The sequence below is a fragment of the Filicampus tigris genome, chromosome 14 (genome assembly GCF_054856515.1).
Source record: "Filicampus tigris isolate MCC_2025a chromosome 14, RoL_Ftig_1.0, whole genome shotgun sequence".
NCBI lineage: Eukaryota > Metazoa > Chordata > Actinopteri > Syngnathiformes > Syngnathidae > Filicampus > Filicampus tigris.
The window spans coordinates 10,861,963-10,887,804 of NC_141230.1; the positions used below are offsets into that span (position 1 = coordinate 10,861,963).

General features: G+C 42.1%; 4 protein-coding genes and 5 non-coding genes across 12 annotated transcripts in view; 3 read left to right on the forward strand and 6 right to left on the reverse strand.

Annotated features, from left to right (window-relative positions):
- The first annotated feature begins 211 nt into the window (after nt 1-211).
- LOC147136319 (lanC-like protein 3) lies at nt 212-7,851 on the forward strand. The gene is made up of 5 exons (XM_086052551.1): nt 212-1,103; nt 1,261-1,384; nt 2,301-2,498; nt 3,792-3,999; nt 5,406-7,851. The coding sequence occupies exons 1-5, from the start codon at nt 567-569 to the stop codon at nt 5,563-5,565; spliced, it is 1,227 nt and encodes a 408-aa protein (XP_085908677.1). The 5' UTR covers nt 212-566; the 3' UTR covers nt 5,566-7,851.
- A 1,546-nt stretch (nt 7,852-9,397) lies between these two features.
- xk (X-linked Kx blood group antigen, Kell and VPS13A binding protein) lies at nt 9,398-18,567 on the forward strand. Its single transcript, XM_086052548.1, has 3 exons — nt 9,398-10,054; nt 15,088-15,350; nt 17,413-18,567. Exons 1-3 carry the CDS (start codon nt 9,810-9,812, stop codon nt 18,243-18,245), a joined length of 1,341 nt encoding a protein of 446 aa, XP_085908674.1. The 5' UTR covers nt 9,398-9,809; the 3' UTR covers nt 18,246-18,567.
- Nucleotides 12,342-12,424, reverse strand: trnal-uag (transfer RNA leucine (anticodon UAG)). Its single transcript has one exon. It is a non-coding gene; the product is annotated as a tRNA-Leu (tRNA).
- On the reverse strand, nt 12,779-12,861 carry trnal-cag (transfer RNA leucine (anticodon CAG)). The gene has a single exon. It is a non-coding gene; the product is annotated as a tRNA-Leu (tRNA).
- Nucleotides 13,198-13,280, reverse strand: trnal-cag (transfer RNA leucine (anticodon CAG)). The gene has a single exon. It is a non-coding gene; the product is annotated as a tRNA-Leu (tRNA).
- Nucleotides 13,639-13,721, reverse strand: trnal-cag (transfer RNA leucine (anticodon CAG)). The gene has a single exon. It is a non-coding gene; the product is annotated as a tRNA-Leu (tRNA).
- On the reverse strand, nt 14,016-14,098 carry trnal-cag (transfer RNA leucine (anticodon CAG)). Its single transcript has one exon. It is a non-coding gene; the product is annotated as a tRNA-Leu (tRNA).
- A 2,336-nt stretch (nt 18,568-20,903) lies between the features above and the next one.
- LOC147136326 (dynein light chain Tctex-type 3-like) lies at nt 20,904-23,358 on the reverse strand. The gene is made up of 5 exons (XM_086052538.1): nt 23,245-23,358; nt 22,485-22,526; nt 22,264-22,387; nt 22,080-22,157; nt 20,904-21,357 (listed from the first exon to the last, which is right to left on the reverse strand). The coding sequence occupies exons 1-5, from the start codon at nt 23,269-23,271 to the stop codon at nt 21,287-21,289; spliced, it is 342 nt and encodes a 113-aa protein (XP_085908664.1). The 5' UTR covers nt 23,272-23,358; the 3' UTR covers nt 20,904-21,286.
- Nucleotides 23,359-24,177: 819 nt separating this feature from the next.
- Nucleotides 24,178-25,842, forward strand: part of sytl5 (synaptotagmin-like 5) — a 33,128-nt gene continuing 31,463 nt past the window's right edge. For all 4 annotated transcript variants that reach the window (XM_086051704.1, XM_086051707.1, XM_086051706.1 and 1 more), the window contains exon 1: nt 24,178-24,336. The gene's annotated coding sequence lies outside the window, so the exon portion shown is untranslated. The remainder of the gene's footprint in view (nt 24,337-25,842) is intronic.

The window sequence follows — 25,842 nt, forward strand, 5'->3', positions numbered from 1 at the left end:
TCCATTGTCCCACACAGTTCTCCCCAGGATGCTGTTTAACCATGCTTACATTTGTAAGTTTATGATAAATTAGACACCGTGATATGAATATTTTAATGCAATGAAACACTGAATGATGAATAAGTTGGTCGCAGAACATTGAACGTCTGATTTTTTTGAACACTTCTCACACGTGTAGAAAGATGTAAACTGCAAAAAAATCAATAGAACACTACATTTGATGACAAGTGACAATATGTAGAGCAACATTGATTCTGGGAGGCACATTTTTGGGGGGGCATCAAAATCCTTCCACTGTCCTCTGCACGCCACTGAGAATGGCATTATTTGTTTGTACAGAATAAAGTGGCCGATCTGATCTTATTTCAACAGGTAATTTAGGGTAATGTTATTAAGAGTCAGCTCCACCATCCAATCTGAACCCAAACCATCACTGGTGATGACCAATCAGCTCAGGGTTGACGGGATTGGACCAATATTTCTCCACGTCTTCCCATCCTTGGATACTTCAGGCAGACAGAAAAACAATTCCCGGGCGCCGCCGTCTTCGGCCTCTTCCTCCGGGGATGGAGAACACCCGCTGCTTCGCCAACCGCTTTTCGGACAAGGGCGCCCTTTTGCCCGACCACGGGGCCGAAACGGTGGTTCCTGTCGTGGTGGCAACGGTGGACAGGATCCTAACAAACGCCCCTATATCAAGCGACGTGGACGACTGCGACGGCGGGCTGTACGACGGTCCGGCCGGCGTAGCGTACATGCTTTACCACGTCAGCGAGTGTCCGCTGTTCTCCGAGCGGCGCGACGCGTACCTTAAGGCGGCCAAGCGCATCATCGACAAGTCACTGCGCTCTGCGGACGCCGAGCCGGACAGGAGCATGCGCGCCGCCTTCCTACTCGGCGGAGCGGGCGTGTACGCCGCGGCCGCGATGATCTACAAGTCCCTGGGTTTGGCCGACTTCGTAAAGCCGCTGACGAAATTTCGAAACCTGTGGGAGGTGTGCGCGCCCATCCATTTCCTGGAGTGCGGTTCCGATGAGCTGTTTGTGGGGCGGGCGGGCTACTTGTGCGCCGCCCTGGTCCTCAAACAGAAGCTGGGCATTGAGGTGAGATTACTTCCCCACCAGTCTGTCCTCTCAGTGCATTGATACTGTACTTGGAATAACAACTTTACGCCTTCTCTGCAATTTATATGCAATATACTGAGATCGTGAAATCTGAAAATGAACTATAACATGTATAACTTGTGTGTTTACCCTGCAGATTCTCAGCAAGGATCAAATCAAGTCAATCTGCCAGGCCATCATCGAGTCGGGGAAACAGTACGCCAGGAAGAAGCGAAAGCCTTTCCCCCTCATGTACTCCTACTATGGGACAGAGTACCTTGGTAAGAACAACTTACATTTGAGTGAAAGTGAGGGTTATAATAATTAATGAAATGATCATTAAGATAGATTGTGTGGAAATGTTTATTGTTTCCTGGAGCCATTATTTGATCTTAAATTGATGTGGGGGAAAACTATCAATTAAGGGATCCCTGCTCTGCAATTGACTGCATGTATACTTTGTTTTGGCTTGATGATAATAGAAATACTGTGTTTGGATGGGTTTGAATGTCAATCGCCGGAATGTACCCAGTAGGCTCAAAACAAAATTCAACATTGAAAATATAACAGTATTTGCAGTTTTTATACTCTATATATTCTAAAAATATATCCTAAAATAACCCTGTACAAAAATGTAAAATTCACAAAAAGTCATCATTGTATATTTGTATTGTAAATAAGCATGTGTTGTGTCTGAATTTCTATTTCAACAAAGAATTATTAACGGGGCGAGAGCAGCATGTGTGAAGATAACTGTCCTTTCCTTGATTTGCATCAGATGACGTCACCCGAGCGCCTCAGTAACTATCACACCTACAGTATACACAGTTCATAGTAAGCCATACTTGCATGAGGTCGAAACAACAAGTGACACACCAACGACATCTTTTTGACACAAAATAATGATTCAGGACCTGGCTGTGGTTATGATCCTGCTGCATGTTTACCAAAACGGATTATGGATTTAACTTCATGGAAAAATCTGAAGGGAATTCACAGACAGCTGCTTTTCGCTGTTTTAAAAGAGCTGTGTTTTCCCTGCATGTTTTCAATGTGAATCAGGAGCCAGTCCTTCAGTAATCCTTTGTTAACTTGCTTGCGTGCTTCAGGTTGCGTGCGTGCGCTCGGCATGGTACATCCCTGCATGCCTTGTTTTTGGTTTAGTTTTGCATGTCTTCCACTTTCCACCCTCGCTAGGCGCCGCCCACGGCTTGTCGTCGGTACTGCAGATGTTGCTGAGCTACCAGGACCTGCTGAGTGGCGCCGACAAGGATCTGGTGTGGCAGAGCGTCGATTTCCTCATGAACCAGGAGCAGAATTGCAACTGGCCTGCCGAGCTGGGCGCCATCATCGAGCGCGAGAACGAGCTGGTCCACTGGTGTCACGGCGCTCCAGGTTCTCTTATACTCTTATTTAGAATGCCACCTTCCCACCAAGTTGTACAATCCAGTACACTAAGGAAACGACCAATATCTATGGACTAATCAACTCACAAATGTGTATGTGTAGCGCTTCACCCTTAAAGGGAAAGTCATCTTTTTCAAGAATATGTTCTATGCAAGCCCACAAGTTGAAACAAGGCATTCTGATAAATATTGCGTTTGTTGAAAAGAGTTAATTCACTAGTTTTTCAGGGCTCGGTAACAACCAATCGCAGCTGACCTGTTTTCTGAAGCTGAGCTGTGATTGGTCGTTACCTGAGCCCTGAGCAGTTGTGATGTCATTTTCAGTTGACAGAAGTGACAAAATGGCCGCCCCCTGAGACGGCTAAAAAGGGGTGGATTTTGCTGCTTAACTCATATTCCACAAACGCAATATTAATCAGAATGCCATGTTTCAACTAGTGGGCCTGCTGGGAACATATTTTTGAAAAAATTTTGTTTGGGTTGATTTCCACTTTGATGTCGAAGTCAACCCCCAAAATGTCTTCACAAAAATATGTTCTATAAACCTCTACTAGTCAAATCACGGCATTCTGATTAATATTGCGTTCGTGGAATATGAGTTAAACAGCAAAATCCACCCGTTTTTAGCCATCTCAGGGGGCAGCCATTTTGTCACTTCTGTCGACTGGAAATGACATCACAAATGCTCGGAGCTCAGGTAACGACCAATCACAGTCACCTGTTTTCTGAAGCTGAGCCATGATTGGTGGTTACCTGAGCCCTGAGCAACTGTGATGTCAATTTCAGTCGACATAAATTGACAAAATTGCCGCCCCCAGATATGGACAAAATTGGGTGGATTTTACTGCTTAACTCATATTCCACAAATGCAATATTAATCAGAATGCCGTATTTTGACGACTAGAATCGCATAGAACATATTATTGTAAATAATATGTTGGGGTTGCCTTTTCTTTACGCTACTATTTATACTGTGTGTGTGCATGTAGAGATGCATTTTACAAATTAGCATTTTTTTTCAACAATACAAATGGTTTGTGACAGCCAAAAGTAAAATAAAAAAACAACAACATAATGTCCGAACCTTGATCCAGATCCTCAACTGTAACAAATTATTTGCTAAGCAAATGTTCCGCAAGCCCTCTTCAGTTGTCAATCAAAGAAATGCCAATACCGCTCTGAACCAAACTGTTCTGCTTGGTGGAAACGTGTCTACAAATCCTCACTCACCGATGCCTCCTGAAATGCTACTGAAAGGACCTGGCATCTGTTCCAACCGCAGGTGTGGCGTATCTTTTCGCTAAGGCCTACTTGATTAACAAAAAGCCGCAGTATTTGGACACGTGCATCCGCAGTGGTGAACTGGTGTGGCAGAAAGGTCTACTGAAGAAAGGACCTGGCATCTGCCACGGCGTTGCCGGCAGCGCTTACGTCTTCCTGTTGCTCTACCGCCTCACCGGCAACTCCAAATACATCTACCGAGCTCAGAGGCAAGAATCCCATTGCGCACACTATACCGAACATCCAATACCAGAGCTGGATCCTTCATTTGCTTTCACAAAGATAAATGCTCGGCTTTGATTGACACCGTCAAGGTAGTTATTAACTGTAAAATTCAGCTTTACAGATGCCATGTCTGATCTTGTTTTCAGTTAACAATCACAAGAATAACAACAATGTGTCTGTGTAGATTCATGGTATTCATCAACATTGTTGAACTGAGGCAGGTGACTTGTCCTTGATGACATGTCGCCTTTAATCCAAAAGGCTTCAGTTCTAAAAGTTTTAGGTGTGGTGTCTTAGTATTTATGGCTCGAGAGTAAGGTGGCTGTTCGGCAGATCATTCGCCTTGCAGCAAAACAATTCGATGGGGGAATGCTTGCTGTGAAATGAGAGATCTTTTGGGGGCAGGGATGTCAGTTCATTGATTTAGCCAGACGACACACAGGTGATGCCTCAAACCTCCTCGATTTAAACCTTTTGGAAACTGAGAGCTTTTTTTTGGCGACGGATTTGTGTGAAGGGCTACCAGTTTGATACACACTTCTGAAATAACAAATCATTCAAATGAACTTTAATCAAATTTTCTTCTGTTATGAATAATGAATAATATTCATTTGTGTGAAATCACTGCCCATGTTAATGATTTCTCACAATGGTTAGGAAATATAAATATCAAAATCTCTATTGCTGTACTGTATCTCCTAGTGTTAAAATGATCACTCCTGCAACATTCCTTGAAATTCACAATGTCCCACTACCGGTGAGCTTTTTTTTTATTGCCTCAGACGGAGGCTCGGGAGGCTACGGGCCCACAGGCACAATGTTGGTGGCACCTGATTTAGACACTGCTTTTCTACTTTGACATAGATGGATTCTTTAAAGATGAAGCCAACACCCCCCGCCCCTCCCACACACACACACCAAAAAAAAACTTTACAATATGTTCTATGCACCTCCACTCGTCAAAACACGACATTCTGATTATTATTGCTTTTGTGGACGTGAGTTAAGCTGTCAAATCCACCCGTTTTTGTCCATATCTAAGGGGCGGCCATTTTGCCACTGGCTATCAACTGAAAATGATATCACAGTTGCTCAGGGTTCAGATAACCACCAATAATTGCTTAGCTTCGGAGAACAGGTGAGCCGTGATTGGTTGTTACGTCAAAAGCAAGCTATCAACTAGCAGTAAAGAAGTCCACAAGTCCTTTGTACACCCTCCCAAGTAGTCCACAGTTGTGGTTGCACTGCCACGCATCTTCTGCCCAGGCGAAAGAAGAGGGGTGGGAAACAGCCAGCAATCTAGGTGTACCAAATAAAGTGATCCATAATTGTTTGTGCTCTCTCTCCATCACAACATTCTTTATCAACATTTGGCTTTCCCTTCACAAAGGTTTGCAGAGTTCCTGTTCACGGAGGAGTTCAAGGCGGGCTCGCGCTCCGTCACCAGCGTGTGCAGCCTGTTCGAAGGGCTGTCTGGGACAGTCTGCTTCCTGGTGGACCTGCTGCAACCGGAGCAGGCCGAATTCCCGCTGTTCAGTGTCTTTGAGTGAAGGACGGAACACATAAGCAATAGAATACTTGAAGGTGAAATTGGCTTAAAGTGGAAGGAACAAGTAGGTATTTGTTTTTGAAGTTCAGTAGAAACCTATCTTGTGCTATATACTGTATGTGTGTTGTTGAGTAAATGTTTAGCTTTTCAGCTTTACCAGACTCATCCCACTAAGTATCACAGTGCCCGTTTCAGATCACTCTCCTAAATGCAAATCGAGCATGGGAAGTTTTTGATATGAGTGAATACTAATTCATGTTCAAAATATAGCACATGAATTACGGTAAGTGTGCTGCTGTTAGGTAAAAAAAAAAGGAAAAACACAGATGAAAGATCAGGATCGTTATCAGGCCCCTGCAGGACTTGCTGATGAGCTGTCTTGCTGATTATTTGAATCAGGTGTGTCTAAAACACATACGAACGTGGTCCGCGAGGACCGGAGTTTGAGACCCCTGCTTTGAAATGTACAATCGTCATATCAAAGTGACACAAGGAAATGATGCAAAAAAAAAAAAAGGAAACTTAATATGCATTTATACTGCAGAAAAATCGAGTCAACCACCACACATTAAAGGGAAAATGTTAATTTAAAGGTTAGATGTTCTTTTCCTACATATAGCTATCTTCTTGATAATTACAAAGAAAAAAAAGCAATAGGCCTTTAGAATTGGTGCAGCCACGAGCACGTTGATAACCGAATTAGCTTAACTAGCTAAACCTTACGTTAATAGCATAATGTTAGTTTTATTTCTGAGTTGACAACAGCGTGGCATTGTTTTGCAGAGAATAAAATACATAGTTTACTATAGAGCAGACAAAACAAAATGCGTGTTTGGTGATCTTCCAAAGTCTGATGACCAGAGCTGGGCATTTTCTGAAAAATTCCCGGTCCATTTATCGCCTTCCATCTACAGCCGGGGTACCCTTCCGCTGTCCGTCTATCTGTTTGTCCCTCCGGACCAAATAGCAGAGCTCGGCATCGCCTAACTGCCACCAAGTTCCCGTCTGCATATTTAGCCGACCCACGTGGTCCCAATCCCCAATCATAAAATGCCTCCTTGAATTCAACAAAGTGCCATTTGCTCGGCATTTGCCCATTGTGCTCGGCTGTGATTAGCCAGTGTAGTTTTCTAGGATGTGGCTTAGTGAAAGAACTGCACCCATTTGCACAGTACAGTACATGCCTTTAAAAGACTTTCGACCACCATACTCTACCAGCTTGGCACCACGTATCTTCTTCAAATGTATATTACATTTAAGTTACCAGAAACGTAGCAAGGTTAATTGTTCTTGTTTTGATAGGTGGTCTCAAGATTTTTAAGAAGTGAGACAATGGTTTGTGGCAGCTGTTTGTTTATGTGGTGTTGTTTTATTTTGATTATGAACCATATACAGTGTCGTGATTTAACTTTAGCACACATTGCCGGTGTTTTTCTGGAGATTGCCATGACAACTGGGATGATTGCTTTCTTTCTATTGAGTAGCTTGATTTGTGTGGTATGATAATGAGGCCTTAAAGCCCGTTTGACAATGAACACATCTGTCAAAGTACTTTTGACAACACAGGGGGTGCACTAATATTAAAATCATGCTTCCTATTTGTTTTCATTCCTGACAAATTTTCCCATAGGGTATAATGTAATGGTAATTTATTCATAAATAGCTAGCTAACAATGTTTTAAGTAACATTCTGTCATACAAGTACCAAAATAAGTTAACCATTTTATAATAAATTAAAACAAGTTAAACTACCGTACTCACCTTTGAAGACACCTGACAGATATGTAGAAAAATGTGTCATCTAGGGGCATTCTGAAATAATGTGTGCATTTTGAGTGTACTGTTTTTGGGTTAGCTTATGCTTGGTAAAAAAAAAATCTGTTCTTCTATGGGGACCTTAAAAAAACAATCAATTGAATGTGTGCATTACAATCTTCAAGTCAGAATTTTTAAAACAACTTTTATATTAGCTCTTATCAGATTGTGCAGGTGTAGCCAACATTGTGGCCCAATGAACATCAACAATACTGTATTATTTTCCCCAAAATTGGTGCATCCCCGATGAGAATGTGAAGATGCTCTGGAAGGTGACGTGGATAACATTTGGATTGAAAAGAAAAGAAAAAAAGGGCCCATGAATTCAGGAAACCAAAGTGTTCTGATGCTAATTGTGCCTGTTTGGAGTGTCTGTATGTGTTTTGCACACTTAACCCACAAAAACAAGTCTATACTCTGTTGATAAAGTGTGGACATGCATGTTCAGTCTTTATTAAATGGCTCATCATTTGCCAAGTGCGTATGTTTCACTTATTTTATGGCTCCGGTGTGTCCCAAATCACTGCTCATCAATCATACATTTTACACAATTATAATGGCAGTCATTATCTGCCTTATACTTTATTACTTATTTATTACACGAATCAACAGCAAATTTTAATCAGAGATGGTTTTATGTGTCCCAAGATGCATTTTCTGATTTATTTTTAAATGTCTTTACCTTTTCTAGCACATCAGGTCTTTGAACTATTTTCATTTTTTTGCTTTTAAGCTTGACCTATAAAACTTGGCGCTGTAAAGATTTTACCATGCGTTATGATTTATAGTTGTCATATGTTCCCAATTTTTTTCACCTGTTGCTGAAGCTAACACTTATGAAATTATTGTTCTATGATGATGATGATGATGATGATGATGATGATGGTGGTGATGATGATGATGAAAACTTGAAGTGTTAGATAAAAAAATAGAGAAGATTAATCAGTGCAAAAAAAGAGAAATGTTTATTTGCATCTCTGATTAAAAAAAAAACACCCAAGGCAATTATTATACAATATTTTGTTTTTTCCCCACTTTTCCCATTTTTTAGTACAGTACTAGCATTTGAATATATAATCACTTTAATATCTGATTATTTTATTTTCCATATATTCACACTCCTTAGTGATGACTTCCAATCTCTTATACAGTAGATTATGTAAACAGTGAATAATATAGGCTGTGTTTGATTGGCTTTAGATTAAAAACATAACCCTTAACATAAATATTTTAACTTTTTGCAAATCCCACTTAAACGAAGCCATAATATTAATTCATTTTAGTAAAATTTCTCTAGTATTCCATACCAGGTTTTTGGGTGTTGTTTCGGGTGAAGGTCTAAATTACAACAATTCTTTTTTTTAAAGAACATTCAATATTCCCCTTTCATGAGCTCAATATTTGCAATTCCTACTTGTTCATGCACAAGTACATAAATAATCAAGATCTCCTTGACACTTTTGAAAGATGCCTTTTCATCGGACTTTAATTTTTACCTGCATGGTTGCAATTTTAATCTACCTATCTACCTTTTAACGGTTGACTGTGATCTTGTCATCAATTCAATATTACATTTAACAGCCCGAAACTTAGCAACGACTTGGATATATCTTTGAGATCACTATCCTGCTACATGTCTTTTCAACTTTTTAAAAAATCACTGAAAAGACATCTTCACGTTAGTTCTTTTCCCCTTTCTTTGTCAGGGTGATAAAATCCCTATATTCTCATGTGTTCTTTACGTTTTGTTTCTTTATACTCTACACATTTTATTTTATTTACCACATCTCTGACCAGTAAACGGGTAATTTCCTTTTTATATGTTTTCCTTTAGGGTGAAGAATCTCACACAAGCCCTCTCATCTTCATTCCCCCCGTGCACTGTTTTTACATTATGCTAAATGAACAACCCGACTAAACCACCTGTACCGACCAGCAAAGATTTCTTTATATAAGCGATTTAAAATGAACAACCAATCACTCCCAACACTGGTCACAAACGTCACGAATTTAAGGCGTGACCAATATCGGAAGTCAGCCAAGCTTCTCCCTACAATAAGTCGAAGTCGTACCTATGACTTATGACAACGTCTTTCATGAGAATTCGTGTTCTTTGATCTTCTTAGGATGGCGCACGTCATAAAGGGCTTCGTAGTGAGCTCGTCTTGCGTGTCGCGGCGGTACCGTGTGACGCCGCAACACGCTTGTATTCGACGCATTATACTTCGCACGATAGCGCCCTCTTTACCCGAGGTGGCCGCTGTCGAAACTACACCCGTGCTGGTGGACACATCTGTGGCGGCGGCGGCAACGGCGCGGATGGTCTGCGGTTGGTAGCGTGGTGCTCCACACTAGGGCGCCATCCGAGCCGCCGACGCCGAACGGACGCGCGTCCTCCGGCCTCAGCCCTCCATGGCGGTGTGAGCGAGGATGCGACTGCCCAGCTCCATCTTTTTGTCGGTGTCTCTGTTCACGGCCGAGACCACTGCGGCGCTCTACCTGAGCTCCACGTACCAGTCGGCGGGGGACAAGGTCTGGCAGATGCTCACCTTGCTCTTCTCGCTGGTGCCGTCAATGCTGGTGCAGCTGGCCCTCATCTTCTTCCACCGGGACCTGGGCAGGGACCGGCCGTTCATCTTGCTGCTGCACATGCTGCAGTTCGGACCCATCGTCAGGTCGGTGATTTTGTTTGTTTGCGTTGTTTGTTAGCGTCTGTGATTAAAACACACAAAGGGGCGTGCGTGCTCGCTACACACGTGAGCGCACGCGTGTATGGGGTCGTTTCCATTTGCGGATGCACTGATTTGTTAGTTGTCGCCTGTTGATCAATACTCACTCGTTGATGTGTTCTCCATGCCCTCGTTGCTAAGGTACACGAGCCGTGAGCGCACTGGGGTTGGGCAGTGGGGGTGTTCAGGAATCCCCCCAGATTCAGAATGTCTTAGTCAGTCTCTACCATATACAGTAGCCTATTGTAAATGTTGTCCATGGTAATGCTTGGCGCACTGGCCACCATTCAACATTATTGACTGCATGTTTCAGTGCTGTGCAAATGCAGTTCAGTGTAGGATCATTAAAAATATCGAGTAAAGTAAGTACTGGCTATAGTTTGATGATAAATAAAATGAAATTTAATGATTTAAATCCTAGTCGATAACGGATGGAAAGTATATATTTTTTAATGCATTTTTTTGCAGCTGTTATGCTTTTCTTTTTTTTTTTTTTGAAGCGTACCGTCTCTGAGTGTACTACTTCTGCGCAAAGCTTCTGTAGTCATGTTTTACCCACTGATGCTGTACACCACATCGTGTGCAACATCTGTGCACAAATTTTGGTCCACAGTTTTTTTCCCCCTTCCTTCATAGGCACCTAACGCGTCCGGTGCCCCGTTGCAATACTCCGGTTGCACCGTCAATATTTACGCCACTACTTCCTAAACGTTGTACGCATGTGCACATGTTGCAACTGAACTGAAAACATACACATTCACCACTATAGTGTCTTTTTATTGTATTATATATGTATAGTTCATGTGCACTAGCTGATGTTTGTACGACACCAAACGGGTTGATCCCGTCCTTTCCTTTTCCTCCTCAAGTGTACGTTAGTATAGTGGAAAGGGGGACTGCGTGTTTCCTCAGCGAAGAGCACGTCTAAGAATAGCATGTGACACCGTTGGCCTCCTTATCTTCTGACAACAGGAGCTTTGGGGGGAAGCCAACAGCCGCATTTCCCCTTATCTGAGCCAAAAAACAACACCTGGAATGCATATATAACAGTTGTTGAAATACAAATGAAATGGTAGACACTAGTGTTTCTCTGCCTTTACTGAGCCAAGACACATATTTTATATCAGGGGAAAAAAAGGCATACCTCTAAACAAAAATGACGTAAATACTACGTCCTGAGAGATGTCTCTTCTTCTGCACATGCGAGTCACTTTGGGAGCGCATAATGTACACACACCAGGCAGACCAGGTTGCATTTATAATGTAATGTGAACGCTTACACACACACACACACACACACACACACAAAAAACAAACGGTTTGTAACAAAAGGTCTGATTTTACTACTGCGGTGTGAACCTAGTCTAAGCTTCCGATGTTCTTCTTACTACTCGTATTTTACCGCAGGGAACAAAGCAGGTGATAAATGATGATAGGCACGATAGTACAAAACTGACACGATAGACACTTTCCTATGTCCTTTGCGATAAATATCGTTATATCGCCCAACTCTAGTTCATTGACTTTTAGTCGATTGATTTATTGGTTCTTTGGTACATTTGTTGATTGGTTTGTTGTTGTTTTTTCTTTGGTTGGTTACTTGTGTTTGGTCTTTTGTTGATTGGTTGGTTCATACATTTGTACCTTCACTGGTTTGTCTGTTCGTTTGTTGATTCCTTTTTGTGATTGATGTTTTTGTTGTTGGTTAGTTTTTTTTTTTAGTTGGTTGGTACATTGGTTGACACTTTTTTAATCCTGTGATGATATATAATAAAGAACTCCTGTCAGAAGTGGAATTTGAACCCATGCCTCCTGAGGGCCAGAGTGCCCTGAACGCAGCATCTTAGACCACTCGGCCATTCTAACCCATAAATATTAATTCATTGTTCATTGGTTGTTCCTGGTTGTCCACTCATTGGTTTATAGTTACATTTGTTTTTTTTTTTTTGTTTTTTTTTTTTTGGGGGGGTTGGTTACTTGTGTTATTGATTCTGTAGATAGATCTTTTGTTTATTGGATTGATTATTGGTTCATTCATAAATGTGTTGGTTTATGTATTCTCCTGTTGGTTTGTTTATTTGTTCATTGTTTTCGTAATTGGATGGTTGGTCCGTTCTCTCAAGCTGTTTATTTTTAATTGGTCGGTTTATTAGTTCTTCCATTGGTTGCTTGGTTGGTACAATATTTGATACATACTATGTTATTAATCCTATGAGGATATATAAGAAAAAACTGTCAGAAGTGGGATTCGAACCCACGCCTCCAGGGGAGACTGCGACCTAAACGCAGCGCCTTAGACCGCTCGGCCATCCTGACCCATAAATGTAAATTCATTGTTCAATGGTTGGTCCGTCTCTCCTCTCATTGGTTTTTCATTTGTTGATTGGTTTGTTGTTGTTTTGGGGTTTTTGGGGGGTTGGTTACTTGTGTCATTGGTTCTTTAGCTAGCTCTTTTGTTGATTGGATTTCTTATTTTTTGATTCATAAATGTGTTGGTTCATTCATTTGTTGGTTTGTTTATTTTTTCATTGTTTTCGTCATTGGATGGTTGGCCCGTTCACTTGAGATGTTTTTTTTTAAGTTGGGTTATTGGTTCTTACATTGGTTGGTTGGTACATTATTTGATACCCAGACATGTTATTAATCCCATGAGGATATATAAGAAAAAACTGTCAGAAGTGGGATTTGAACCCACGCCTCCAGGGGAGACTGCGACCTGAACGCAGCGCCTTAGACCGCTCGGCCATCCTGACCCATGAATGTAAATTCATCGTTCAATGGTTGGTCCGTCTCTCCTCTCATTGGTTTGGTTCATTTGTTGATTGGTTTGTTGTTGTTTTGGGGTTTTTGGGGGGTTGGTTACTTGTGTCATTGGTTCTTTAGCTAGCTCTTTTGTTGTTTGGATTTCTTATTTTTTGATTCATAAATGTGTTGGTTCATTCATTTGTTGGTTTGTTTATTGTTTTTGTCATTGGATGGTTGGTCCGTTCGCTCGAGCTGTTTTTTTTTTTTAGTTGGTTTATTGGTTCTTCCATTGGTTGGTTGGTACATTATTTGATACTGACCCATGAGGATATATAAGAAAGAACTGTCAGAAGTGGGATTCGAACTCACGCCTCCAGAGGAGACTGCAACCTGAACGCAGCGCCTTAGACCGCTCGGCCATCCTGACCCACAAATGTATATTCATCGTTCAATGGTTGGTCCGTCTCTCCTGTCTTCGCTTTGGATTTTTTTGTTTGGTTCATTTGTTGATTGGTTTGTTGTTGTTTTGGGGTTTTTGGGGGTTGGTTACTTGTGTCATTGGTTCTTTAGCTAGCTCTTTTGTTGATTGGATTTCTTATTTTTTGATTCAGATGTGTTGGTTCATTCATTGGTTTGTTTATTTTTTCATTGTTTTCGTCATTGGATGGTTGGTCCGTTCACTCGAGCTGTTTTTTATAGTTGGTTTATTGGTTCTTCCATTGGTTGGTTGGTACATTATTTGATACCTAGACATGTTATTAATCCCATGATATATAATAAAGAACTGTCAGAAGTGGGATTTGAACCCACGCCTCCAGAGGAGACTGCGACCTGAACGCAACGCCTTAGACCGCTCGGCCATCCTGACCGATAAATGTTCATTGTTCAATGGTTGGTCCGTCTCTCTTGTCATTGCTTTGGTTTTTGTTCATTTGTTGATTGGTTCGTTGTTGTTTTGGGGTTTTTGGGGGTTGGTTACTTGTGTCATTGCTTCTTTAGCTAGCTCTTTTGCTGATTGGATTTCTTATTTTTTGATTCATAAATGTGTTGGTTTGTTTATTTTTTCATTGTTTTCGTCATAGGATGGTTGGTCCATTCACTCGAGCTGTTTTTTTTTAGTTGGTTTATTGGTTCTTCCATCGGTTGGTATATAATAAAGAACTGTCAGAAGTGGGATTTGAACCCACGCCTCCAGAGGAGACTGCGACCTGAACGCAGCGCCTTAGACCGCTCGGCCATCCTGACCCATGCATGTAAATTTATTGTTCAATGGTTGGTCCGTCTCTCCTCTCATTGGTTTGAATTTTTATTCTTATAATCCTAGAAATGTTTACTTGCATCTCTGATGAAGAAATGTTGTGAAAAATTGTGGACTAGTCATTTCGACAATACTAATGATGAATTCACCCTTTAAATAAACCTATTTCCCCCGTGGCTGTTTTTGGACAATTCTTTGCTTCCAACTTCCAAATTTGTGTTCCCAGGGCACAAAGCAAAGTGAATAATGGCATGCTTACATGAGTCTGGTGTGGCAGGCCTTGACTAGAAAGACCTTAAGAAGAGTCACTGATGATCCAAGGGACCTCCATGTTGCGTGCATCTGCAGATTTTGATACTGGCATCATATCAGTGCTGCTTTGGCTCATGCTCCAAACTGTGGCCCGCTATCAATATATCTGAGTACCCTGCTGGCAGACTGACTGGCTCGCAGCTCTCTTCAGAGACAAAGAGTTGCATACATGTACCGTATGCCAGTTTTTGGTTTTAGAAATGAACTTAAAATTGGAACCCAACATTCAGCAAATGAAGGTCTTTTAATGGGCTTTTAATTACATTTTTTCACATGCCTGCCTCCTGGTCAAACAGTAAGCACTTCTTAAGCCTTGTGCCCCCCTTGAAAGTTAGAAAAAAATACGACAACAGTTTAGTCAATAGACATGAAATTGGGTGGACTTGTCTCACAATAACACTCATGAAAAAGTCTCAAGAAGTCATTTAATGTTCATTTCGAGTGGTCACCTCAAAAGGTGGGTGCGAGGGCCTGTTCATTGCTGCTTGATGCAGATATTGCCACTAAATCGCAGAAATATTAAATTCATAGAATTTTTTTTTCATTTTTTTTACAGCAAATGTACTGTAATGCCCTTAAATGTGGGACAGGAGAGTCACCCACGACGCTTCTCTGTGTAGCTGAATGTGCTAAAGTGACGCTCAATGACCTGTGTCGCTCGAAGGTGTTTGGAGGCCTTCTGGACCTACGGCAGCGCGGGCCGCGTCGAGGATCCCTATGTCAGCATCACCAGGAAGAAGCAGATGCCCCGCCGGGGCGAGCCCGAGGAGGTGGAGCGCCAGGTGGGCCAGGCCGAGGGCAAGTTGGTGACGCACCGGGCGGCCTTTGCGCGCACCGCCGTCATGCAGGCCTTCCTGGGCTCGGCCCCGCAGCTCACCCTGCAGCTCTACATCTGCGTGCTGCAGCGAGGCGTGTCTGTCGGAAGAGGTGAGATGGATGGGGTGGACGTGGTCGGGGTCCAAGTCGCCGGCAGATTAGAGTCACTGGATAAAAAAAGATGAGTGTTATGTAACCGGGTGTGTGAGGGTAACAGGACTTCAATTCCTCGGAGAGGTTTTGACTTCATGTGAACACAAATATCTGTGCTCAAAGGCGTAAAAGTCTGCCTGTGCGCATTCACTCGCTGTCAAGGAAAGAGGTGGCGTTACAGCGCCTATCGAAAGTATTTTAGTCGAAGCCTGATTTAAGGAAAAGCTACCCTTGTAGTAGTAGTACATACCTTGACTTAGAGTGCACCAAGTTTTGAGCCCTCGGTGAGTTGATTTTTTGGGGGATTTCCTCTGTTTTGCGGGTCAAAGTTCCCATGTCTTATTACTCCCGTTGACGGACAGCAGGCGGTCTGCCTTCTCCAGCTCAGACAGTTCAAACAGTCCCAAAAGGACTGCCTTGAGCGCATTGTACTTGCCAATAGCTGGTGGAGCCGCCAGCAGCGGCGAGCGCCCTCTCTCTGGCTGTTGTTGCGGTGTCCAGTCCTGCCGCCACGTGGAAGTAACTAGGAACCTTCTGTGTTATTCATCTTAGCTGGAACTGGGCCTCTCAAGAGCTAAAACCCTGTAAGGGTTGTCCTGCCAAAATGTGAGCCACCCAACCATTTTGGCGTAGATGCTAGCAATGACATCTGACATGTCGCTCACATCAGGGTCACCAATTGTGGAGATGCAGTACATGATGAGACGAGGAGATGAAAGCGAGTCGTGTGTCTTTGCTCATCACAAGAAAACTGTTTGCAGAACAAGCAACAAGCTACTCTCCTTCAACCCTATCATTCCTGTGAAACCAGAAAGGCCCTTAAAGCTACAGGTTCCTGGTGAATATCTCTCAGTTGGTGGTCGTATGCAACACTTTAGTCGTATAACTATAAGCCAGTGTCTAAATCGGGTGGCCACACTTTTTCAGCCCGAGAGCTACTTCTGACATGACCGAGTCAAAATGATCTACCGCCCACTAAAAATGCAAAACACATTATTTATAAATAGCCTACTGTATATTGAGAATTATTTTTATAATTCTAATGTACCTTGCATGACGGCATGTACCTATATATAGCACAATACAACAACAAAAATATTTTGTAATCAGCTTACTCTGATGACTTGCACTGAACGGAATCGGCCAGGGACGCATAGACCGGACAGTAGCAGTTGATAGGCAGCCTCAAGCAGATTTGCAGCAACAACAATCCGCCCATTCGCTCCATTCGGCGTTTATAAAACAAGTAAACTTTTTGGCACACTATGCTAATGCTATCAATATTGCTGTCTTGGTAGAGTTGAAGAACTGTTAAAAAAAGCCGCCGAGTGAACAGGACGCTGTGTGGCTGTGACCGATGAATATTGGCTGCCGTGAGGCGGAATGGCAAAAAAGTTGACTTGTTTTATACGCGTCAAGTGAGCAAATGCCCACAATGCCTTTGCGATCGACCGGTCGAATCACAATGTTCCATCACTGGTGAACAGGACCTCCTCGACTTTGACTCACAGTCCTCCGTCTGGTCATTCATAGGGTAGCGAGCGTGAAAGACAAAAGAAACAGTAGAGGTTCGGACGGAACTTAAAGCGGAAGTCAACCCAACAATATTTTTTTCAAGAATATGTTCCCAGCAGGCCCACTAGTTGAAACGGCATTCTGATCATTTTGCGTTTTTGGAATATAAGTTAAGCAGCAGAATCCACTCGTTTTTAGCCATCTCTGGGGACGGCCATTTTGTCTTTTCTCGACTGAAAACGAACTCACAACTGCTCACAACAACCAATCACGGCTGACCTCTTTTCTGAATCTGAGCCGTTATTCCACAAACGCAATATTTATCAGAAAGCCCTGTTTCAACTAGTGGGCTTGCATAGAACATATTCTTGGGAGAAAAAAAAGTTTGCGTTGACTTTAACAAACCGTTTAATGGCATTCCATTCATTTCAACAGGGAAAGCGAACGTCATGGATCAAATAAAAAATGTATCTCAAGGCACCACTGTATTTGTATTTTTGTTCAGGCACTCTGATGTTGATCTCCTTGCTGTCCATCGTGTACGGCGCCCTACGCTGCAACATCCTGGCCATCAAGATCAAATACGACGAATACCAAGTGTCCTTGAGTCCGTCGGCCTACCTGTGCATCTTCATGTGGCGCAGCTGCGAGATCGCCAGCCGCGTGGTGGTGCTGGTTCTGTTCAGCTCGGTGCTCAAAGTCTGGGTGTTTCCCGTGGTTCTGGTCAACTTCCTGGCCTTCTTCTTCTACCCGTGGATCCTGTTCTGGAGGAGCCACTCGCCCTTCCCGCAGCACATCGAGAAGACTCTGACGCACGTGGGCACCGCCGTCGTGCTGTGCATGCTCACCTTCCTGTACGCCGGCATCAACATGTTCTGCTGGTCGGCCGTGCAGGTGAAGCTCAGCGACCCGGACCTAATCAACAAGTCCCAGAACTGGTACCGCATGGTGGTGTACTACATGCTGCGCTTCATCGAGAACGCCTCGCTGATGCTGATCTGGTACATCTACAGGACAGACTTTTACGAGTTCATGTCAGCGCCGCTGCTGATGCTGGAGCTGCTGGGCGCCTACGGGGCCTGCATTTTTTTCATGCTGGTCTTCTACCAGTCCTGTCACCCTTGTCGTCGGCTCTTCACGTCTAGCATGAGCCAGGGCTTTGAGGACTGCTGCACCCTCCTCTGCCTGTCGTGCATCTCCGCCGAGTCGGCCGGCGAACCCCGCAAGGAGCTCGGGCCCCGCGGCGAGGTCGGCACGCCGGCCGATGCGCGTTGCGACATTCCGAACGATCGGGTCCGAGAAACGTTGCATGACGGCAGTGGCGACCACAGTGCTTGACTCCTAAGAGCCACGCCGACTCCTTAGTATGTTTACACATCCGATTGGACTCTTTTCTACCATTCTAAAAGCACGTGTATCCTTAAACTTGCTTCATGACAATTTGTTTAAACACCTGATGTCATTCTGTAGCCTACAGATTAATCATGAGATTGTTTTTAATGGGGAAAAATATTGGGATACCAGTAGGGCTGAACAAATTTAAAAAATAATTGCTATTTTACTTTCTCTAAATATTGCAATTGCAATTTTATATGCAACTATTTTTGAAAGGTCCTCTTGCCATGTATTTTTTCAACCAACACAAGCAAATTAAGATGTATTACAATAAACAATATCTGTTATATATGAATAAATGTTTGCTCTTATATATATATATATATATATTTATATATATATATATATATATATATATATATATATATATATATATATATATATATATATATATATATATATGTATATATATGGCCACCCCTGATTTCAAAGTTGCAGCCTTCGCAATTTGAAAATTGGATTCAAAACTGCAAAGTTGAATTCAATTAATTGTTCAGCCCTAGATGAATTAAAATGAAAACTATAGGAAGTGAAAATACAAGCTTACGCTACTTCCAAAAAGTTAGACACACTGATGACCTAAGACACGAGTTTAATTCGTGCTGCGATCACGCCCGTATCTCAGAAAACCAAACTGAAATCATCTTTCCCCATTGAAATGATTGGAAACACAATTAATCTGTTCCAACAACCACCCAAGATACCCCAAAAACAGTTTGTCTTTTTCACAAGAAAGATTGCAATTAGTAGTATTGTACTACATACATTAACACCTTACACTTGGTGAATTTAGCCATTCGGCTCCTTGTTAGAGAACAGCAAGTTGTGTAGAGTACTGAAACAATGAACAAGGAAAGTTTTGGAATGCCCGGCCATTAATCCCTTGGGAAGTGACAATGCAAGAATATATGCATGCACGTATTCATCCCAAATGCCTTTGGTGGTGTTCCAGAATGAACTCTCCCCCAAAAAAGTACCAACACTTTTTCCCATACATGGAATGCAGGTGTGTGCGCGTTTGCAATGAGCGCCTCTTTTCTACTTGCCCCCATTTTGGTTTTACAGCTGCCTGCATACATTTTTTTCCCTTTGTAACTTTGTGATGAAAGCTTTATATTCGCTGCTGCTGCTGTTGTGACTTACAATATTTCAGACTGAAATAAATCACCGAATACAAGAATGTAACACGCGTTTTTTTTTGTTGTTGCACGTTTTCCCAAGCAGACCAAGAAACTTTTTGGATATCGTGTTTGCATCTCTCCTGCTTAGGGGTCCGTGTCGCTTTTGGTCATTGGATATTATGTTTGGAAGCAGATATTAAAAATGGAAAAACGACTCGTTATTTGATGTTCATTTTAAAATAGAAACACCAAAATTGAAATATTTTCAATTTGAAAAAAGGAACGAGTGAGGCAAAGTCTAAAAATGGTTTGATTTTCAATTTTTAATTAAAAAATGAAAATAGACTACAGCAAGTGACACAAATCGAAATACGGCTTGTACATTTGTTTTAGATTCCCGGAAGTTGTCACCGACAGCATTTCTCATACTGACCAGGAGATGGCTATGTACTATAATGCTCAATCTCCAGCCTAATTCCACAAACGCTACACTTGGAGAAAATGGTTGGTACCCCTCTGTTTAAATAATAATAATAATAATAATAATAATAACAATAATAATGAATGACAAGTAAATTAAATTTAACTATTGAAAATCAGACATTGCTGTTGAATTGTGGTTCAGCAGATTTATCTTTAAAAAAGTAATTCATGAAAAGGCCTGAACAAAAATATGGGGGGGGGGGGGCTGTTGTTGGTTAAAGACAATGATGACGCACACGCTGTTTTTAGACATTTTCTTACTCGTTCCAGACACCAAACTAGGAAATCAAGCTGTATTTCTATTTTATTATTTTGATATTAAAACGAAAATCAACGAGTCGTTTCTCCAGTCTTAATATCTTTTTTCAAATGTAATGTCCAATGACCCAAAGAGACGAACCTATAGGTCAGTCAGTGAGCTTTACGTCTCTAGCGTGTGCGTAAAGAATATTTACACTAAGAGCGCGTGCACACACATAAATTAACATCAATGTATGATAGATTTGTGGCGTTTCAACTCTTACGTGGCAGTGTCGTGTTGTATTTCTTTTAACATATCAAACTGAAATGCATTTAATGGCTGAAATACTACTTCGAAATGGAATAAATCTATATTTATACCTTAAGTTCCACGTTTAATTCCGTCAAAATTCCTTCAGACTGTGCAAATATTGTCACGGCACTCTACTGACCTCTAGTGGACACAAAACAGAATTATTGACGCGTTCAGTCATTGAATGACTTCACTGGTCAACTACAAATGTTAATCAGCGATGGCTTTGCGTGACTCTAAATATATTTTCGGCGAGGATTATAAAAATGCCTTTATTTTTTTTCTAGCACATCAGGTTTTGAGATATTTTCATTTTTTGTTTAAGTTTGACCTATAAATGCTTGCACAATATGGACGATCGTTTTACCATGACTTCTCATGGTTTAATTACTTTCTAAAACAAAATGTTGAATTAAAATGAGCCCTGATAAGAAAAAGGGACGATTTACAACATATATATTTTATAAATATCTATTTCAATCTACAACAAAACAAGACATTTGAGGAATATATTTGAAAACATTTGGACTAAACAACAAGTAAATAATAACACATCATTCCTTTGTGCATGTAAGTACTGTAAGGACAAGCCTACTTTGGAACGAAACAATGGAGTTCTCACAATGCCTGGAAACAGCTGAGGGGTCACTACAACACAAATGGTCAATTTGCATTGAGCAAGGTCCACGATACCTCGGAAAGATCACATAAAACGACACACTTGACTCGTCGTGGCATCATGAACAGTCCCAGCCTGTTTGACTGTTGGATAAATACTGTAAGCTAGCAAGGAGGATCGTCATGGTCCCGGCGAGGTTTCGCTGCAGTTATATAGCCACGGCAAAGACGCTGACCACGCAATACATGGTGCGGTTCTCCCATCGCACTGTGCAGCTTCCTGAAAAACATGTTTAATAGAGTGCTTAACTTCTTTTTAACCATATGTTGCAGAACAACGTAATAGAAAATGTAAAGAAATAAACAGCCCTCATAAAGTGTAATAATGGCTGTACGCACAGTCTGTACACTATGTAGAATGTGTGTGTTGGATGTGGGTCTTTAAGGGGCATGGCCTAGTGAGTGACATGTTTTTGTCTGCGTTTGAGCGTCCGGGCGCGAGTTGTGGCCGACAGCAGCTCCTTGCGAGTGTTCTCCATCCATCCATTATCTGTACCGCTTATCCTCACAAAGGTCGCGGGCGTGCTGGAGCCTATCCCAGCTGTCTTTGGGCAGTAGGCGGGGCACACCCTGAATTGGTTGCCAGCCAATCGCAGGGCACACAGAGACAAACAAACATCCGCAATCACAATCACACCTAGGGGCAATTTTAGAGTGTCCAATCAACCTACCATGCATGATTTTTGGAATTTGGGAGGAAACCGGAGTACCCGGAGAAAACCCACGCAGGCACGGGGAGAACATGCAAACTCCACACAGGTGGGCTGGAGCCGGTCACTTAATTACTTTATTATTTTTTCACTTCACTCAAGCTTTGGCGTATCTGAAGCTAGCTTGTGACGGACATTTTGGCTCATCAAAAAAAAATAAAAAAAGACCAAATGATGGCTGTGGCACTTGTAAGCCAAGGTACCGCTGTATTAGCAATCCAAGGTGTCTCACCATCCGTAGTGTTGTCCCAGTAGCACGAATTTGCCGTGTGCAGACCGGCGCCACTCTTCTGCATGACAGTGCAGTTAACTGCCCAAAAACAAAACAAACAAATAAAAAACACAACATACACGTCACATGCGACCTTCACCCACAAAAACACATTCCGTGCATTACACATCACTGGCCAAGTCACCTATGTATTTGAACGGGCGTCCTTGTTTGACCAGGTGAGTTAGAGAGTGTTCCACGATGCTGGCGCTCCACTGGTTCACTTTACTTTGACTGTAGTCCATGCCGCCGATGACACCCTCGATGCACTGTGACAACACACACAAGAACAAAAACTGCTGTGTCGCCATCATCAATGATAACATTGCCTGTAATCAATATTGTGAGACGAGTGGTTCCACTTACCTCTTTAATGTTATTAGTGGCTTCATCAGCATTGAAGACCACCTACGTGAAAAGTCAGTGGAATCATTAAATTGGTGTATCGACGGAATGTAAGGACGGAAGCAGTTTAAAAGAACGAGGACGGACGGGGTCGGAGGTTGATTATTTTTATGAATAAGGATGGAGGGAGGAGGATGGGAGGGTAACAGGTTGAGGACAGAGGACGGAGCGGCAAAAAAGGCTAAAGTGCCCAGCAGCTCTGCTCTTTAGAGGGAGGAATAACTCTAGTTGCAGTGTTGTTGTTTGCGGGAAGGGAATGAGCGGCGTGTGATACAAGCAACAAGCAAAAAAAACCCGCTGTGCATCATTTACTACTCAATTTTATTTCGTGAAGTGGTTGCACGAAATAAAATCATCGGAATATAAATGTAATTTTTAAAGCAGAGTATACATCTACGTTAAAAATGTATCTGGATACAGATGATTTTATTTTGTGCAACCACTTGACAAAATACAATTGAGTAAATTCCACCATCATTTTTTTCAGTGTGTCTTAAGCAATATACGTACAGTACATATCGTTTTTCGATTTTGCTTTCTTTCGAGAAGAGGCCAAACACAACAAGATCAATGTATTTCCTTTCTTTCCACACGCAACCCACCCTGCTAACGCCGTTTAGCTCCTCTTGCTGACCGATCCGCGGCAAATGGAAGCCAGCTATTACTTCGATCACAACGCCGAGCGTCAAAATGTGACGGGTAATATGAACATACTGTGTACCTCATCGCCATTATTATACTCCTCCATTTGTGCCCGGACAAGCTGCTGACTGGAGTCGGTAAGTAGGTGTTTTACGACTGTTCCTCATTTGCGCATGCGTCGACAAACGAGCGTAGAAAAGAGCGAACCATTTCGTCAGCCAGCCACTTATGACGCCCTCTAGTGGCCACACGCAGACACTACTTTAATGACCTTCATTGAGAAAATTACATACTGTACATGAGAACGTTAACTGTTGACTACCAGAAGTGCTAAAGTACTCACATTCTGTACTTAAGATAAAAGTACAAAAGTATGAATATATAAAATATTAATATACTTAAGTAAAAACTAAAAAGTCACTTACCACTTTTAAGAACTTGGCACAACAACATCAATAAAATGAAGTTGCATTTCGCATTTTGTTGTTTAGGAGGTGGTACGATTTTTATGCTATCAATCCAACTACCATATACTGTACATACACACTGTACTGTACATAGTTACAATGTAGCGTTGCTTACATTGTGAACTGAGTAACAAAAAATGCTTACTTAGTGAATGATATAAAATTTTTAATAAATCGATAATTCATATATCACTTACAATAACATTATTATTATTAGTATTATTATTATTATTATGTTTCCTTAATGTCCTTAATTTAAATTTTAAAACATTCTTCATTAATATTATTGTATGTTTCTGCCATTTATTTATCATTTTATGTTTATTTTTCTAATATTTTATTATTTTAACCATTATTATTTTTGTTCTAACTATCAACTCGAAAACATACACGCACACATGCACGCGCTCGCACAAACATGCAGTCGCACGCACACGTAGTCGCAGACACGCAAGCAGTCACACGCACACGTACGCGAGCACGGGTATATACACGCACACGCGCGCACATACACACAAGCACTTACACCACGCCCCCTCATTTCGAACCACCCTGCCAGTGGACGTGTGTACTCACACAACAGTGCGTGCGGAGAAGACGAAACAACCACACGGTCACCGACACCCGGACGAGCTGGATCGTGTCGCCAGACCTCGGAGCGCCCCTGCCGGCTTTCCTTTTCACCCACTCACCGTCCCTTACAGGTAAGACAACGCGTCTCTCCAAGGCAAAAAAAACGCCAAAACAAAAAAAACAGGTTGGTGTTTTGCCACTGACATATGGCAGCCGTTTTCTACTTGTTCCTCTCGCTTTTGCGTGTGTGTGTGTGTGTGTGTGTGGGGGGGGGGGGGGGGGGGGGGGTTAAAAAGGTGGGTGGGCGAGAGGAGGGGCGCGATCACGACCGCGGAGGCTCAGCCAGCCACCGGTGGGACCGTGGAAAGTTCGGCGGCTTGCACATACAGGTGCAATGCAGCAAAGAGACCATTTTCTCGCCATGCACGGCCGCCGCTGTTGCTACTGCTGCTGCTGCTGTGGATGATGCTCACTATAGTATCAACTGCACCGTCACAAATTCTTTTCGGAATTTCTTGTCATTGTGTGTGTTCAACCAGGAGACTGTTTAGTGTGAGTAGATGAAGAGTTGCTGTTTAGTGTGAGTAGATGAAGAGTTGCAGTGATGTCATTAGTTCCATGTGTGACTGTGGGATGCTGCTGCACTTTTATGGAAAATGCATGCAATGTTTTTTTTTGTGTGTTAGCTTTTATTTCGAAAATATACAAGTGGTCAATTCACTTCAAAGTGAGAGTGCCTTTGGTATCCTTACCATGCAGAATCACTCAGTCATCATGAAAATGAATCAATCATGAAACTCTGAGGTCATGTTATAAGCGGCCAAACATTTGCAGACACATACCAATGTAATGACACTTGTCACACTCGTAGACTGTATTTTGCAGATTGCATGAGCTTGACCAATATGTGTTTCTAACAGCACACAACATACAATAAATATGAAGTTCAATGGAAAATATCCCATTTTTGTTGGGGGGAGGAGGGATGAGTAAGTCTCAGAGGCACGCAATGGCGATATTGACTCTGATAACAACAGGTAAAATAAATAAATAAACAAACAAACAAACAAACACATCAATAAATATTTTTTTGTACAGTAACATCGCAAGAAACATGATATCGATACACATAATTTGCTTTTGCAGGCCATGTAAAATGATGTGGCGGGCCGGATCTGGCCCTCGAGCCTTAAAGTGGAAGTCAACCCACACATATTTTTTTCAAGGATATGTTCCAGGCCCATTAGTTGAAACATGGCATTCTGATTAATTTTGCGTTTGTGGAATATAAATTAAGCAGCAAAATGCAGTCGTTTTTAGCCATCTCTGGGGGCGGCCATTTTGTCTTATGTCGACTGAAAATTACATCGTAACTGCTCACAACGACCAATCATGGCTGACCTATTTTCAAAATCTAAGCTGTGATTAGTCGTTGTGAGCAGTTGTGATGTCATTTTCAGTCGACAGAAGACAAAATAGACGCCCCCAGAGATGGCTAAAAACGAGTGGATTAACACTTGCTCCACAAACACAAAATTAATCAGAATGCCGTGTTTCAAATAGTGGGCCTGCTGGGAACATATTCTTGAAAAAAAATATGTTTGGGTTGACTTCCACTTAAATTAGAAATCTGAGCA